This window comes from Tachysurus fulvidraco, chromosome 16, assembly GCF_022655615.1.
Source record: "Tachysurus fulvidraco isolate hzauxx_2018 chromosome 16, HZAU_PFXX_2.0, whole genome shotgun sequence".
Classification (NCBI taxonomy): Eukaryota; Metazoa; Chordata; class Actinopteri; order Siluriformes; family Bagridae; genus Tachysurus; species Tachysurus fulvidraco.
The window spans coordinates 7897856-7914446 of record NC_062533.1 but is presented as its reverse complement, the minus strand read 5'-3'; the positions used below and the strand labels follow the sequence as shown (position 1 = coordinate 7914446).

General features: G+C 38.8%; 2 protein-coding genes and 1 long non-coding RNA gene across 8 annotated transcripts; 2 read left to right on the top strand and 1 right to left on the bottom strand.

Moving 5' to 3' along the window:
* The first annotated feature begins 284 nt into the window (after positions 1 to 284).
* On the top strand, positions 285 to 3340 carry snapc1a (small nuclear RNA activating complex, polypeptide 1a). Of its 6 annotated transcripts, none has more exons than XM_047801974.1 (11): positions 285 to 362; positions 432 to 576; positions 927 to 1002; positions 1095 to 1235; positions 1393 to 1497; positions 1720 to 1863; positions 2004 to 2060; positions 2177 to 2239; positions 2360 to 2498; positions 2741 to 2803; positions 2945 to 3340. In XM_047801974.1, the coding sequence occupies exons 1-11, from the start codon at positions 302 to 304 to the stop codon at positions 2980 to 2982; spliced, it is 1032 nt and encodes a 343-aa protein (XP_047657930.1). In that variant the 5' UTR covers positions 285 to 301; the 3' UTR covers positions 2983 to 3340. The 6 variants fall into 6 exon arrangements, with proteins under 6 accessions (XP_047657930.1, XP_027005022.1, XP_027005021.1 ...); XM_027149220.2 differs by having other exon boundaries at positions 286 to 362; positions 843 to 1002; XM_027149222.2 differs by having other exon boundaries at positions 287 to 362; positions 432 to 627; positions 843 to 1002.
* Positions 3341 to 4729: 1389 nt separating this feature from the next.
* Positions 4730 to 16191, top strand: sgpp1a (sphingosine-1-phosphate phosphatase 1a). Its single transcript, XM_027149435.2, has 3 exons — positions 4730 to 5719; positions 9303 to 9392; positions 12640 to 16191. Exons 1-3 carry the CDS (start codon positions 5063 to 5065, stop codon positions 13189 to 13191), a joined length of 1299 nt encoding a protein of 432 aa, XP_027005236.2. The 5' UTR covers positions 4730 to 5062; the 3' UTR covers positions 13192 to 16191.
* LOC125139087 lies at positions 10969 to 11902 on the bottom strand. Its single transcript, XR_007138205.1, has 3 exons — positions 11779 to 11902; positions 11569 to 11636; positions 10969 to 11122 (listed from the first exon to the last, which is right to left on the bottom strand). It is a non-coding gene; the product is annotated as an uncharacterized LOC125139087 (long non-coding RNA).
* Positions 16192 to 16591: the final 400 nt, after the last annotated feature.

Here is a 16591-nt window from a genome sequence, read left to right as displayed (position 1 = left end):
CTTGGGGTGCTGGGGGTGAGGTCTGGATTGAACACACTGGCAAACCATGTTTTCATCTCTTTTCATTGATCTGAAATCCTAAACCTCCAATATACAAAGACATCCTGTGCTACGAATTTTGTGGGAAGAGTTTGAAAATGGCATTTAAGTTCAGTAAGTTTACTGTTACAAGGTGATAATTCACGATGTATGGATGTCATCACATTGAAATAGCAATTTTCAATCAACTTTTAACCACGTGACTATGATTTGGTTTAATTAGTGGTTAAGCTCCGCCCACCAGCTCTTGGCCTATGATGTGATGTGTCTAATTAACTCTGGAGCTCCTCCCACCTGTGGCTTCTCAGTCAGGATGTCGACAGGTGAGTTTGGTGATTGTGCTTCTCGATGCTATATTGTGTTTGTTCTCACGATGTATTTCTTATTTTAAGCTGTCGTTAAAACGTGCAACGTACTTTGGGTTCCGTTTAAAAGCGACTGTGAGGAGCTGCTGCGACGTTTCCAGCAGACGAAGTCGGTGCGTTATGAAGAGTTTGCGTCCATATGGAGAGTTATGGACTTCTCCAGTGTCTATTAGTAAGGCCTGACTGAACTGTGCTGGAATCATTTATCTCTGTTGCAACGAGGGTGAAGCCTGAATTTAATCTACAAAACAAGCAAACAAATAAATAAATAACACCTTTTTTATTATTATTATTATTATTTATTATTATTATTATTAGGGAAAGTCTTCAAGTCTTATGTTGTATGATATATATATATATATATATATATATATATATATATATATATATATAAATAAATAAAATATCCTGTGTGTGTGTTTCTCTCCATTTCTCTAGTGGCATGACCACAAACTACGAAAAAAGACCCTTTATTCGTCTTGTCTTTACCACAGTGTATGATTACTTCTTGCCCCCGAACAGCTTTCAGATCCGAGTAGGGGCTCTGTACATGTTGTATGGCCTTTACTTCACACAGCTTGTCAGCCCAAAGGAGAAGGTGCTGCCACTGACATTGACACTCTCATCGGTATCCGTCTGTCTTGTTTGTTAGTGCAGATTTCTGCATATCTTCGTTCCCTTTCGTTTCAGATCTCCATTGCACTGAAGGACTGGATGAGTGTGCAGAACTTTGTCGCCGATGCTGTTGACTGTCAACACCTGGATGTTGTATATATCTACAGGAAGCTTGTTTCTGAGAAGGCTTTTTTTTATTCTGCCATGCCAAATCAGGTTCATGTTAAAACTAAGCAGTGAAATACTTACATTTATTACCATTTCACCTATATTGTGTATATAAAGTGTTTTCTTTTTTCAAAGATTGATAACCTCACAAATGCAAAAACTCCCACTGGCTATAAATATTGCATGTATTTTCTCGTACCCCCAGCTCACCTTTGATGCAAAGCGCCGTTTTAAAAACAAGAATATGAACAAGTCGTTTCAGGACCTGCCAGACAGAGTAACCGAACTGGTTAATGCAAGTACACTGGAGGTGAGTGAAGCATTTAGTTAAGGAAATATGTGTGAGCAGTATTAGAGAATACAGAAATTTAAATCAGAAGTACGTTAAATCTTAGTCAAAAAGGCACTACCAGATTCCCAGGAAACGGTTACATCTATATGTAGACCCATGCAACTGTGGATTTCCCCTTCAAAAATTCTTGGAAGTCAAGAAATTAGCAATGAGACTTACAAGGTGTGTGTGCGCTTACAGGAAATTAGAAATGTGCAGGCTCATTATGAACGGATTAAGCAGGCTCTAAATGTGTCTGCCTCAGTCAGCGTGACCCCAGTCAACCTGAGCATGCAGCTTGAGGAATGTGTACTTGCCTTTCAGCAGTGGCAGGAAAAAACAAAAGTGAGTGTCTGTGGAGATTTAAGACTTGTAGGCATTCACACGAACAGCATATGTTATCACACATTTTCTCTGCTTGTGAGTTTTTGAATTTGCTTTACTAATTTAAAGTCTTTCTAACCCTTTTTGCATCTTGCATCCAGAAACTGAAGAATGCAAGCTGTGATAAAAAAGCAAAGGAAAGCGTTCAGCAGTTAGAGGTTCGTTCAGCCATGTCAGCCAACAACAATGTGTTTGGGTCTGTTAATACTCCCATCAATTAAAGAATTTTTATATTTAAATTGGAGCGACTTGAATCATTTTTCCATTTCCCCAGTGCTCCAACAGGGCAGATCTACTGGCCTCAATAAAGTCAAAGTCTTATGGGGATCTACCAATGGTTTGTCTTGTATTTAAAATTTTTCATAGTGTCTGTGGCACAACATAGCTATGTTTTTAATTTGATTGCATTTCTCTCACTAAGGTTCACTAAGAGCTGTGTGTGATCATTTCATGATAGGACTCCAAATCTAGACGACACGGAGAGGATGGAACGGACAACTCTGGTTCAGGAACGGACCATAAGCCGGCATTGTCTCCACAGAAAAATAAGCAGCTCTCTCTTAGACAGAGGACGTGGCAAAGCCTGGGCAAGGAAGGTCCATATCTATTAATGAGCTCATATTATGTTAACATAAAAACTATGTTGCCTCTTTGTCTGGTCGCATTGCAAATGAGAACTGGTCCTCAACTGACTCACCTGGTTAAAATTAAAGAAAGTATTATAAAGAGAACATGTACTATGAGAGAACATATATGTATGTTTATATAATAAGCATAATTTTTAATGTAATGTTTGCCTATAATAGTTATTTCTTTTCTACATCTTTACATGCCAAAGAGTCAGAAGAACGTAGAAAACAACTCTGGCTTCTAAGTGCAATGAAGGACGACAGAGCAGTTTGTAAGTATTTTTGAATAAATAATTACATCATAAATTTGCCTGATTAATTGTGTTGTAGGATTTCTTGACATTTTGTACCCAATTTAATTATGAAAGCATTTTAATGTTTGTAAACCCCCCCCCCCCCTTTTTTTCTTTCAGTCAAGAAATATGAACAGAAGATCAAATTTAAGTGGTGAAATGTGAGTGGTGATGTGCGTTGAGCGGATTTGTTTCTCACTCCGAAGATTTCTTTTCTTTTTTTTTTTTGTATTTCTGAAATTCCTACTTTTGGGTTTTTTTGGACAGACTATTTGTAGGAACTAAGTGTCATTGGTTAGCTTCAGTTTTACAGGTATTTAATAAATATATTCTTGGAGAAAATATTGATCAATCTTCATTTTATAATTTATTGTATCACACACTACTGACAATGTATAGAAGCTTAATTAGCATAAAATAAGTGCATAAAAAACGAGTTTCTGGGTTGCTTGCCTGACTGGTGGCACTTTTAAGGCAATTAAGATAATGTAAATGAATAAAGAGGGTTTTGAGCCAGAGATTTGATATGATTCATTATTTGAGGGGTAAAAATAACAGTAGGTATAGAACAAAGTATCAAGTAAGTTGGGCTAAGGAGATGAGAGAAAGTTTTGTATTTTATTTGGAAACCAAGGTCCTAGAGTCTGGAGGAAGGGTGGAGAAGCTCATAGCCCAAGTTGTTTAAAGTCTTGTATTAAGTATCCACAGTCTGATGACTTGGAGTGCAATGTCATCTGCTGGGGCTGGTCCAGTGTGTTTTTTGAAAACCAAAGTTACTGATCCCTTTAACCAAGGAATTTTAGAGCACTTGCTTCCTTCTGCTTTTTAAAGATGCTGAGTTCATTGTGCAGCAGGATTTGGCACCTGCCCACACTGACAAAAGCACCCAAAGTTGGTTAAATGACAATGCCGTTAGTGTGCGTGACTGGCCAGCAGACTCAACAGACCTGAACCCCATAGAGAATCTATGAGGTGTTGTCAAGAGGAAAATGAGAAGCAAGAGACCAAAAATGCAGATGAGCTGAAGGCCACTGTCAAAGAAACCTGGGCTTTCATACCACCAAAGCAGTGCCACAGACCGATCACCTGGATGGCACGCCGAAGCGAGGCAGTAATTAAAGCAAAAGCAGCCCCAACCAAGTATTGAGTACATATACATTTAATGAACAGACTTTCCAGAAGGCCAATTCACTAAAAATGTGTTTTTATTAGTCTCATGAAATATAAATTTTTTTTTGAGATAGTGAGCCCAAATCATCACAATTAAAAGAACCAAACACTTAAACTACTTCAGTCTGTATGTACTGAATTTATATAATACATAATTTTCACTATCTGAGTTGAATTACAGAAATAAATGTACTTTTTCATGACAATTTATTGAGATGGACCTGTATATTACTGTTATTACTGCTGCAACTATCATGGTATGTCTTTACTGAAGGACAGGGTGAAGAGAGACCAGCAAACGACATTATTTAGAGTCTTTTGGGGTTTGAGTTCAATGCAAGTGATTAAAAGAGCACATGGTCATCCTTTTCCATTCTTCCTCTGCACTGGGTTGAGAGGATTTGGGTTCATTCAGCTACAAGAGCATTAGTGAGGTGAGGATGAGGATGCTACATGCTAGCTGGACGTTGGAACATCATCAAAAACATCAGAACAACATCAAGATGTTCAGTTGATTTGAGATCAGGGATCTGTGCCTGAGTTCCTCAACTCCAGCCTTGACAAACCATGTCTTCGGTGTTTTTTTGTAACAAGGTTCTTGTGCCTCTTAGTTCAGCATACAAAGACATTTCAGACAGTTCTCTGCTTCAGATTTTGGAGCAACCTTTAGGGTGTGAGGGAAAGGTGTCTGTATACTTTTTCAAGGAGTGCAGAAGTCAGTGTCTGCGGGGACCCGCATGTACGTCACTAGTGCGCGTGCCCGCGGTCGAGAGCGCGAGGCGCCAGCCGGGGTCTACGGTCTTCGTTTTATTTCGCTCGAGCTAGCTGGTTAAACTTTGTGGTGTTTATTCAAGACGGGACACGACAGGACACATTTCCGTCAGATACACAGACACCAGGGTCACGAATGAACCTTGGCGCCATGAAGAAGCGAAGAGAAAGTCGCCGTTAGCTGTTAGCTATGTTGTTAGCGGTATGTTCCTGTATCTGAGGGAAGCACCACCTTCATCATCATCATCGTCGTCGTCATCAGGAGGATTCGGTTCCGCTCACTGAGTCGGTTTAATAATGGCGACTGTTCTGTTCACGCGGTTTGTCTGCTTTTGTAGATACTTGCAGGATCCTTGCCATGTCGCCAGGTTTCAGCAGCTTTGCGGTGTTAGAGGGACGTTTTCCCGCAGATCAGCCGCGACAGAGAAGGACAGAGACCGGGACGTGTGTCCTAACGGCCCGGGGGTGAATCGGTGTGACGGTGAACCGGACACTGACAGCAAGAAGTGTATGAACCAACACGAAAACGAGGACATTTCTTTGCTCAGCTCTGGTACTGAAACATTAAAGTCCAGAGGAAGAGTGAAGCCTCTACGTAAGAACTCTCTGACTGATGATGTTGGCCAGGAGTTCATCATAGACAACAAGTTTCTCTTCTACCTCTTCACTTTGGGCACTGAACTGGGCAATGAGATGTTCTTCATCGTGTTCTTCCCGTTCCTGATGTGGAACGTGGACGCGTGTGTGAGCAGGCAGATCATTGTCGTGTGGGTCTGGGTGCTGTTCTTCGGACAGACCACCAAAGACCTGGTGAGGTGGACGCGACCTGCATCACCGCCCGTGGTCAAAGTGGAGGTTTTCTACAACTTCGAGTACAGCATGCCATCCGTGCATGCCATGACTGGAACCTCTGTCCCTTTCTGCCTCTTCATGCTCACTTACAGCCGCTGGGAGGTAATGCTTAAACCTCGGTATCCTCTACAAGTCAGGGACGAGGGCCATCGTTCAAAAAAAAAGCCCTTTCAGATCTTGTATACATTTTTACCATCGATCGTTTTGAAATTTCGTGGAGCATCCGTGTCATTTTAGTTGAAATAAGGAACTTCTATACTAATAATACTACAACTAAATTTACTTAACTGAATACTGAATGATTGTTGTGGTACGGTTTGCACTTACGTTTACAAAAAATAAAACATTTACCTTAACACTGTTTAGTAACGAGATGTTTTCAGGACATTGTTCAGTTTGAAATATAAAGATTGTCAGAGAGATTCACTATATGTCAGAAAATTTGCAGACACCTGACCATCACACCCACATGTGCTTGTGGACACTCAAGTTCTTCTGCTCCATGAAAACTGTGTCTTCATGGATCCTGCGGCGTTGCTCTAGAGTTTTTAGCCTTGTAGATCCAGTGAAAAAAGCTGTAATGCTGAAACATACAAAGACACTTTAGACAAATGTGTGCTTCCAACTTTATGGCAACAGATTGGGGACAAACCACGATTAAATATGAGTGTGATGCCCAGATATTCATTAGGTCTAAAGTTGGGCCCAGATTTGATCCACACTTTATAAACGTCTTAAGAAAACTACCTATTTGTAGAAAGTCATCATTTAAAAGGTGACAGTGGAATAAGTCGAGAGAGTAAAATGCACAGATAGATTTTGAGCATTGATCAAATTTATACTTTAGCTGTAAGCCTCTGGCTGTAATTCTCTACTTTCTGTGAATGCATAGAAAGGACGTTTTATCGCACAGTGTGTTATTAATCTTTTACACATTTTTATTTTATACATGCAAGATATCTGATTTTTCAGCAGTTCAGTAGGGATAGTATTTGAGATCTTTTTGGAAGATGATGTGTTCAGATTGGAAATGCGCACCGTGCCAAATGTTATTTTTAGTAGTAGGTTGAGATTGTCAGGTGTTATTCATTCACTCGTACATTTTGATGTCCCGCTGTGCGCTCAAGACTTTTGCACATCTCGGATTACAGATGCTTCATTGTCAGGATCCTCTGGCACATTCTTTGTTCTGAAAATGCACTGGTTTAGCATCACAAGAGAAAAACCTTACATCACTCTACATATCACTTTCACTAATGGAGTTTCACATAAAGTGATAGAAGTTTTCATGAATAAGATACACCTTGAAGTTTAGACTAACTTCTTACTGATTGAAAAGAACTACTTGAGATCCTTTATAATATCTCTGACTGTAGCTGCTGGATTTATTTACCTTTGTGATGCAAAACAAAATCAATGGTGCAGCATATGAAAAATGAATTTAAAGCAGTTTCGGTTCAATACTCTTTAAAGCTGTGGCAAGGCGACGCATTTTATATATATATTCTTTGTATATATTGTATATATATATATATAAAATAATTTACCATCATGCACTTATTAGGCAGCGATTGATTTTGCCGCTTAATAGCTTTCATTACATGTTAGGCTCAAAGCTTAACTAATATGTAGTAAAATCTGTCATAACTAATAAACCACACTGATAGCATGGTTTGTCAGAATGTCATTTAGACAAGATGAGTATAGAGCTGCTGTGTGATAACAGTACCTGGCCTCTGAGCTCTTGGGTAATATGCAGGCGCTGGGGATCACCGAGGTCATACACATGTGAGCTCTAAAGTTCACTAAGTCAAGGGTAGCCCAGTTATTGCAAAGATCCACTTAATATTTTTCCTGGTCATTTGTCTTCCTGTCAGCTTTGTGTTTGTACAGATGATGTAATACAGAGAAATGACGGACATCAATTTCGAACAAACAGTGAAAGCTTTGTCGAATCTCTGGTTAATATTTCATCCGTTGTCCCTTCTGTAACGTTGTTTTTTCATTGTTGTCACATAGTTTATTCAAATGCCGTGAAAGAGTGCACTAAAAGAGAAAACAATAGGGAGGTCAGAACAAGCCATTCATTCACAAATTGACAAAAAATATATGAATACCAACAGCAGAACGGTGAGAACAATAGAGCTGGGTCATTGTTTGATCCTCTTTTCTTTGTGTCTCTTGTCAGCTGTGTTTGAGGAACTCGCTTAAACACGAGGACACGGTCTGTACAAAGATTTGTAGGACTCAGCAGATATAACAACGTTTGTTTTCCTCAAACCTCTGTGTAAATTATTCTCAGCATTTGCACAGCATTTGCACAGCATTTGCAGAATGCAAAGCCTTGTCTCTGAGGAGTTTAAACCAGCACTGTTGAGCAAATGTCTACCACACGACATTATCACTATCCGTGTACACCTGGTGACATGGTGACCCAGAATTGATGATCAGTGGTTCATATTTATTTTGACATCATCATGATTTTGTTGTTGAATAACTCTTGTCTCTCAATAGCAGTAGATTAAGGCTGTGTAGATTGCACTGGTCAGATATATCCACCGTTTGGAGGAGCTGAGGAAGCCAATATGCTTATTTCACTAAAGAGGTTTAACGTCTCACGATAGAACGAGAGGAGAAAATGAGCCGATTAACACTCATTATTGATTGCGAAGTTGATGAAGTTGATACAGGTATGGGAGCTAAGTTAATTAAAAAGATGACTGAAATAATTTATTTTAATGATTGCTTAGTTTTACACATTTTATGCTAGTGGAAATAAATCCATTGTTTGTCGTGAAATTTTTAAAGCTTGGGAAATACAATATTAATATAATAAATGATGTCACGATGCACTTTTCTGAGCTGATACTGGGCCCTTTATCGGAAAATAGCATTTGCAAAACAAACTCGGAAACAGCTGATTTGATGCGCAAATATTTTTAGTGAACATCTAATGCAACGTAATGTATTACTTAGTGCATTTTTTGTCTCTAATTCAACGTAGTACCATCTTTTTTTTAGAAGGCTGCTCGTGCTATGTTACAGGGCAGCATAACGTATTTAAAGGAAAGTGCTTTCTACCCTCTTCCACTTGCACGATCTTACAGACACCCGTGATATGACGAGGCCGTTGCACTCAAGGGAAAGTGTGCCGTCCGTTCCACCCAGAGAGTACAGCACATTTATGCATTGTAGAAAAAGGGAAATATTTTTGTCAAATCTCACACACCAAGTTTCACCGTGCCCATCAGGCCACACTCATGACATGCCTGAATAGTCTGCTAATAAATATGCTCATAGCTGGAAACCAGGACAGAAGCCTTCATACTGTAGGTATTTCTGTCCATGTCCAAGCTCGGTTTATTCCTGATTTGGCTAAATAGCATTGTTTGTGTAATTATCATATTATAATAAGAACCTTTAACTAATTATCTTATTTTCCATTTGCGTTATTAGTGCCGAGGGCAGTTCGTAACAAAAGCGGTTTAACAAGCATTTCGATGTCTGTAGTCGCAGAACAGAATTTGTGTTGCATTAACAGTGTTGCTTGGGGAAATCACTACAAATCTAAATCTGTTGTTCCTGACTCATGCTGTGTTTGTGTGTTCACAGTCAGCCTGTACACTTTAAATAGTAAATGTATAATAACTTGTAAAATGTGTTTTCTCCTTTCCCTGTGTCCCAGTACCCCTTCCTGTTTGGACTGACTGTGGCCATATGCTGGAGTTTCTTGGTCTGCATAAGCAGAATCTACATGGGAATGCATTCTGTCTTGGTGAGTAAAAAACCTGGACTGAGCATTTAGAAAATGTTTTATTTCCCCCATTCAGGAGCAATGTGATCGTTCATAAACATTTGTGCCATTCTCTCTCTCTCTCTCTCTCTCTCTCTCTCTCTCTCTCTCTCTCTCTCTCTCTCTCTCTCTCTCTCATTCTTTCTTTTTCTTTCTCTCTCTCTTCCTCTATCTCTCTTTCTCTCTCTCTGTCTTCCTCTCGCTCTCTCCCTCTCTCTCCCCCTCCCTCTTTCTCTTCCTTTCCCTCTTTCTCTCTCTCTCTCTCTCTCTCTCTTTTATGTGCTTACCCATTACATTCAGTAATAGAGCAAAGACAGAGCCAAGACAAAAGTAAACGAATACTAACATCCTTTGTGAAATACAGGCCATGGAATTTGATTATACAGTTAACCAATAAGCAGCTACAGTCAAAAGCTGACTTCTATCTGTTATCTGCTACACCTCCACAGTCCAGACCCCAGGAGATGGATGTGGATGATCACGATCAGTGAGTCATCATGGCTGACTCATCCTAACATCTGCTCTGTTGCCTTAATCACAGCACACTGTTTTTTTCCTGTTTTTTTTTTTTAATCTCTTTTCTTCCACCGATCCTCTTTGATTGGGCGCTTGCTATCCCAGAGGAGCCACTGACGATCAACACTTCGGCTGTCTGTGAAATCAGTGATTCAGACTATCACGTAGCTGCACTGTAGCAGGCCTGTAATAATACAGGCTTACATGCTTTCTCATGCTTTTTTGCTTTTAACAGAGTCTTTGTCTTCAAGTAAAGTATAACAGAACCTGATAGATAAAACGTACAAACGACTTATGTCATCATCTGACATTACATATGCATTTAAAACTAAATAGATCCTTTTTGTTTCATTTTTTGTCCATCGATTGTTTTTAGACGTATTCGATTATATTCCAGTCGTTCTCATGGAAACATCTTAAAGGAAAAGTCCAGCCTAAAACACATCAATGTATCCATGAAGAATGGAAATGAAACAGTTGTATAATAATTCTTTTGCACCCTTGAAGGTATCATTGATTATACTGTAAATATCTGATCTTCAAATCTTTTCGGGTGGATTTTGTTTTCTTTAAAAGGTAGTGCAGTTTGTTTTTAACCTTTTGCAAAAAACTAGTTTTATCTGACCTTCAAAACCTGTTCTCAGTACAAGGTACAGTGTTAAATCTTATTGTCGTTAGCCATCTCACATACACTGAAATATTTCTTAATGCAGTAAATTTTAGTGATAAGATGCAGTAATACATTTTTTATTAGAGCTCCACTGTCTTTCAGGGCTGCATTTTTTGTAAAAAAAAAAAAAAACAAAAACAAAAAAACATAGTACAATAGCTTCCCGCTCCTGGATGTGTCTGTGCTAACAGTATCAGCAGATTTTGTAGTCAGCAGATTTTGTCTGATTACTCCCCTGCATTCTCCATGTTTTTACTGTCGTGATTATATCGCTTGACGGTAATTGCCACCAAGGCACGATGGCCTGATTTGTCACGTGTTGAAAGTCATCCTGTAATCTGCTTCCAACCCTTGAACACACATCACGCCAGATCAGATAGCAGGGAAGAACAGGTGAGCCAGAACAGTGTCAGACTTTCTGGAGCTCACGGCTTTACTTTACGTCATGAGCAGAACTTTGCTGTGAGATGGGGTAGAAAGTTGCAGAGATGGCTTGTTTCAGCGAGGAAGAGGAATTGAGTCTTTCCTGGTTTTAAAAGAAAAATAATGTGTCATCAACAAAAGATTTTGTTTTTCGGCATCCACATCGTGTTGTTTGTGACTAACAAATGCTTTAAAGAGGATTATATTGCATTTATTTACTTTCTTCCGACAGCACCGATAGCAGTTGAAATAAAAACATACAGAATGGTATGAAGGCTGCAGTCTAACATGCCCAGATCTGTACACTCACACAGCCATCAATTACAGTTCAGTTCAGGCAGGGAGACTACACAGAGCGACACAAACTCCATACACGAGTCGGGCTATAATCTTTCAGCCCAGTTATCCGTTATATACGTCATCGACAGTCATGTTATAGTTGGAGGTGATGAGCGTGAATGAGATCTATCATTTATCTTACCATCAGTTTTCAACCAAAAATGAACTGGATTGATTTTGCACACAACATCGAATCAAAGTACAAATTACCCAAAAGCACAGATGACAGAAGAGTTAGTTCGGTGTTGGTTGGTTTGAAGAAAAGGGCTCCGGCTTTTCTGTTTAGGGTTTAGAGAAATCATAGCATACTTGAACCTAGTAGAACATTACACACTTGAAATTGTGTATGTAATATTCAATATGTTTTATACAACTTTTTTTTTTTACATTCATAAACAGTATTTCATTTAACAAACATACTTGATGATGATGATGATGATTCTTTTTCTTCTTATTATTTTTTAATCAATGAGACCTCAGTATAGAACATATCAGTCAACCCTAATAGTTTAATATCACCAGCAGCCACCACAGGAAAGCTATGGTCCACTTGAAGAGGAAGTCCAGATTGCCATGTGACCGTGAAAACAGGAAGTATAGAGTACAATAATTACGTTTCAGGAAGTATCTAGACTGAGCTGTAGTGCCTGTTGTACTGACTAGAGACACAAGCTCATAAAATAGTTGTGTGAATTATAAAAGATGAGTCCTGTAATAAATTTGCATTGGTGTAAGAATAGCTCTGTGAGGAACTTCTGATTTCATTTCTTCACTCTGTGTGTCCTGGGAAAGTGTCATTAAAGACATCCGAACACAGAACACAACACCACAATGGTATAAAACAGCACTTCCTTTTTGTTGAGGCTCTGACGTGTTTTAAAAAAACTGCCTCGTTCGAGATTCACAATGTAGTCAGTTATTCACAGAGCAATTCAGAGGAGGTGACGAAGGGAAAAACTGTCCCGAATTCATACAGTACTCAAACATGATATATTGTTTTTTCTGCTGTTACACAAACAAGCTCAAATCACAAAAATGACTGCAGCAGTTGTATGCATTAAATGCACCATTATGACAATTTAAGAGAGACAGAGAGGAATTTGTAGGTCTAATACTACTAGGTGCGGTATATTCACTGTTATATTCATAGTCACTCTGTATAAGGGTTTCTGCCAAATACCTTAGAAGATATAAATCTCTTGTCTCTTTTCCATGTGAAAAAAAACATGATGGATTATGTAGCTAAATTAATTTCTGTTTATTTCAATGCTCATTTCTTAGGAGGTGATTACAGGCTTCCTGTACAGCTTGCTGATCCTAGCTGGCTTTCTCCCTTTCCTGGAAGACATCGACACGTTCTACTTATCGAGCAACATGTCTCCTGCAGTCGTTCTATTGCTGCACGTGGGCTTGTCCGTGCTTGCCTTTGCTCTGGATTCATGGAGTACGTCCCGGGGTGACACCGCCCAGGCTCTGGCTACCGGTGCAGGGGGTGCACTAGCAAGCCGCCTCAACCAGCAGCTGAGCCTACTGCATGACCCGCCTGCCTCCTCGCTTCCGCTCAAGATGCCCTCTATCACCTGTGCACTGCTAGGACAGACTCTTCTGCGCTTGCTGATTGGTGTAGCAGTTCTGCTGGCTGTGCGTGCAATCATGAAGGCCATCGCCATCCCAGTAGCCTGCCAGGTATTTGGTGTACCCTCTAATGATGTACGCAAGGCGCGACAGAACCCTTGTGTAGAGATTACTTACCGTTTCCTGGTTTATGGTACAGTAGCCTTTTGTTGTGTCTTCCTTGTGCCACTTTTCTTCCTCTGTCTGAACCTGTCCTGAAGAAACTATCAGGCTTTTGCCTTATCCAGTAATGTGGCATTATGTTTTATGTTGAATTAGTTTTCTGTAAAACATTTTTAGGAGCTATCTGTAATAGCATTAGACAAAGAAACCACTAAACTCTATCAAGTAAATATGTTTTTTTCTGATTTTGTTGTTACTTATTAATATTTTATTTCAATTTTTAATGTATTACTTTTAAATCTTTTCAAATCTTTCTTTAATAAACCAAAGTGTCATTAATTGTGCCAGAACACAGAGGGTAAATATTACACCAGGCAACCTTTTTGCACAGCTCTGTAAAAAGAATGATACTGTTAAAAAAAAAAAGTATTTTCTGAATCAACGATTTACTCCATAACTGTTCTGACTGAGTGTTTATCCCATATAGCTATAGAAGATTATACAATCCCTTATAGGTTTTGTACAGACTATATCACATTTGTTCATCCAAGTGGAGCAAAAAATTGTGCAGATCGTTTATTGGTCAAATGAATGGCCGCGTAACATTTTGTAACGTGCACTGGCTAGGACAAAAATTTGTCCCCGAGCACTATTTGGTTGTGAAATGCTTACATTGTGCAGAGCAACAGATTTGCCACAGTCAGTAATTGTGTACCTTCACAGTGCGTCTGTAAGGGTGTGGTGGAGCAACGACCTCGTTGTGCTTATTGCACTGGCAGTGTCTCAGAGGTGAACAAAAGCATATGCTGTAGGGAGAAACATCACAATATTTACTAATGTTTCTGGTTTGCATTGTGAGGATCCTGTTTGTTTTATATCCACCCGTCTCCTCTACAGCGTTCCTACCTACACCCATCCTGCACCATTGTGTTCTGCAGTATACTGGCTCCTTTCCCAGCAAATCAAGCCTGAGCACACTTACAAGCCCTGCCTAGCCATGTTAAACTTGTATATACAAACCCACTCCTGAGGGTTTTCCCTTTTTAGGCCTTTCATTGTCCTCTGGTACATCCCGAAGCATGATTTTTCACTTCAGAGCAACACAGTGCAAAGTTGGAGTCTGTGTTTGAAGACTGCTGTTTTCAGACTAGTTATGTTTGCTCATACTTGATAGTACCTAGAGTCTTAATTTGACATCCTCTTGTTTTTCCTCCATTACTTGTTTGCTTTGCATGAATAGGATGTGTTTGTGAGAACAAGGGGAGGATGACTTCCTGTTCTTTCAGTCTGTGTGCACAAATTCATACATGTTTAATCTAAATCTCTGGTCTCTGGGACTGTGACATTCAGTCTCATGGACTTACGGACAGTCTCAGTGAACGTCACATTAACAAGCCTCAGCTTGAGTCGATATTCTAAAATGTATGTGTGTGTGTGTGTGTGTGTGTGTGTGTGTGTGTGTGTGTGTGTGTGTGTGTGTGTGTGTGTCTTTATACACATTACAGGCTTGTTTTTGTGTTAAACTATTTTGTGTAGGAAATGTTTTGAATCATGTATGGTGTAATTTAGTTTAAACTTGAACAGCCGGTGGAAGGAGAACTTATAATGATATATAATTACAGTTCAGCATACCCAGGCGTCCTGTAGCGTAACACTCAATTGCTCAAATGAATATTAAATGCACATTTCTGTGTTAAAAATAAACACTTGAAAAGATAGTGATTCATGATATTTGACTCGAGTAAAGATTTGATAAGTTCACGTATCTGGAGCAAGCGATCAATAAGCCGAGAACTTTGGCAGAATTGAACAGCGCATTTCTCAGTAACTCAGACGTTCAATCTGAGTGTCTGCAAATCTGGAAGTGAATTTCAGAAGCCTTGAAATGTCTCTTACTTGAATGAAATACTGAAAATGACTTGATGTACTGTTTTTATATTAGATGTAGTGCATAATGATTTTAATTACGTTGCTTAGATGGCACGGCTCCATGCCATGATATATGTATATACAGTATGTGTATTTTCTTATCTGATAAGAAAATAAGAAAATACTTATAAAATTTCTTATCAGATAAGAAAATACACATACTGTATATACATATATCATGGCACAGCTCCATGCCATGATATATGTATATACAGTATGTGTATTTTCTTATCTGTCTGAATAATAGAGAAAGGATTTGGAGGTCCAGACAGATGTATACCTGCAAAGTGGTCAGTATTTGTCATAAAATATTTATTACTCTGCATATTTTGCATTATGTCATGGGAAGCTATCGGTCTGTTTATATATGATTGAAATGTTAAGAGATTATGCCGAGTTTGTATTAAGACAGATTCAAGTGTCTGGTATTCAGCATATCCTACACCACAGATCTTTTGCTAATAAAATAACATCAGTTCACTTATTCTGCTTTATTTGTGGTCCAACACTTATGAAGAGACTACAGTACATCATGTACTTGTGCTATACAGAAGCCATGTTTGAGAGTTAAGAGGAAATATTGTAATGCCTGTGATTGCATTGCTGTTAATTCTGCAATGAACCCAATACTTAACCCCCCCCCCCACACACACACACACACACACAAACACACACATATGAAACTAAAAATGTGTAGTTTGCATAAATAGCTGTCATTAGACACTCGTTGTATATTAGATTAATTTCACCGGTATGAAAACATAAACTAGGCCGCAATAAATACAGTAGCTGAACATCTATGTGTGTTTTCCTGTGTGTACATTGCTGTGTGCTATCTCAGTGGTAATTCTCTGATGTAATCTGCAATCTTACCATGAAATTCTGATTTGAATCAAATAATCTTTTCTTATTTTCTACTAATTAGGCCAAGCAAGCAAGTATTAAAACTTTAAAAAGCAATACATTCATTTGATCACTCGTACAACAGACACAAAGTAAAATTGTAATATATTTTTCTTTGTCACATAAAGCATAATTTAAAGTATTTGAGTTAAATAGTTAATAATTATTATTTGTGCAAAGCTATTTCATTTGTTCAGAGAATAGATAGCACCTATTTTCAACTGTTAAAAATGTGTCCATTAAAGGATGTCCATCTCAATACTGTACATGTCTCCTGACTCTATTTCATCAACTCTGTATTGTTATAGAGCCAGGGAACAATTTGGATGAACACTTCTATTATGGTGAAGGATCTTGTTACGCATCTGAGACAGCCTTCTTGTTACTTGCACATCAGCATAATCTTTGATCTTAAAAACTATCACCACACCTGACTTGTATTCTTTAAAGACGGGAACGGGTATGTGTGGGAAATTTGTAAGAGTCTTCAGTGTCTTCAGTGACTTTATTAGACTTTATCCCTGTATAGGCATTAAGCATGACAATGCTCCTGAATACGAAGATAGATCACTGAAGACATAGTTTGGCAAGTTTTGAGTGGAGGAACCGGAGTGTCTGCACCCCAGATCTCCTCATCTTACATAAGTGCCTCATCTCATTAATG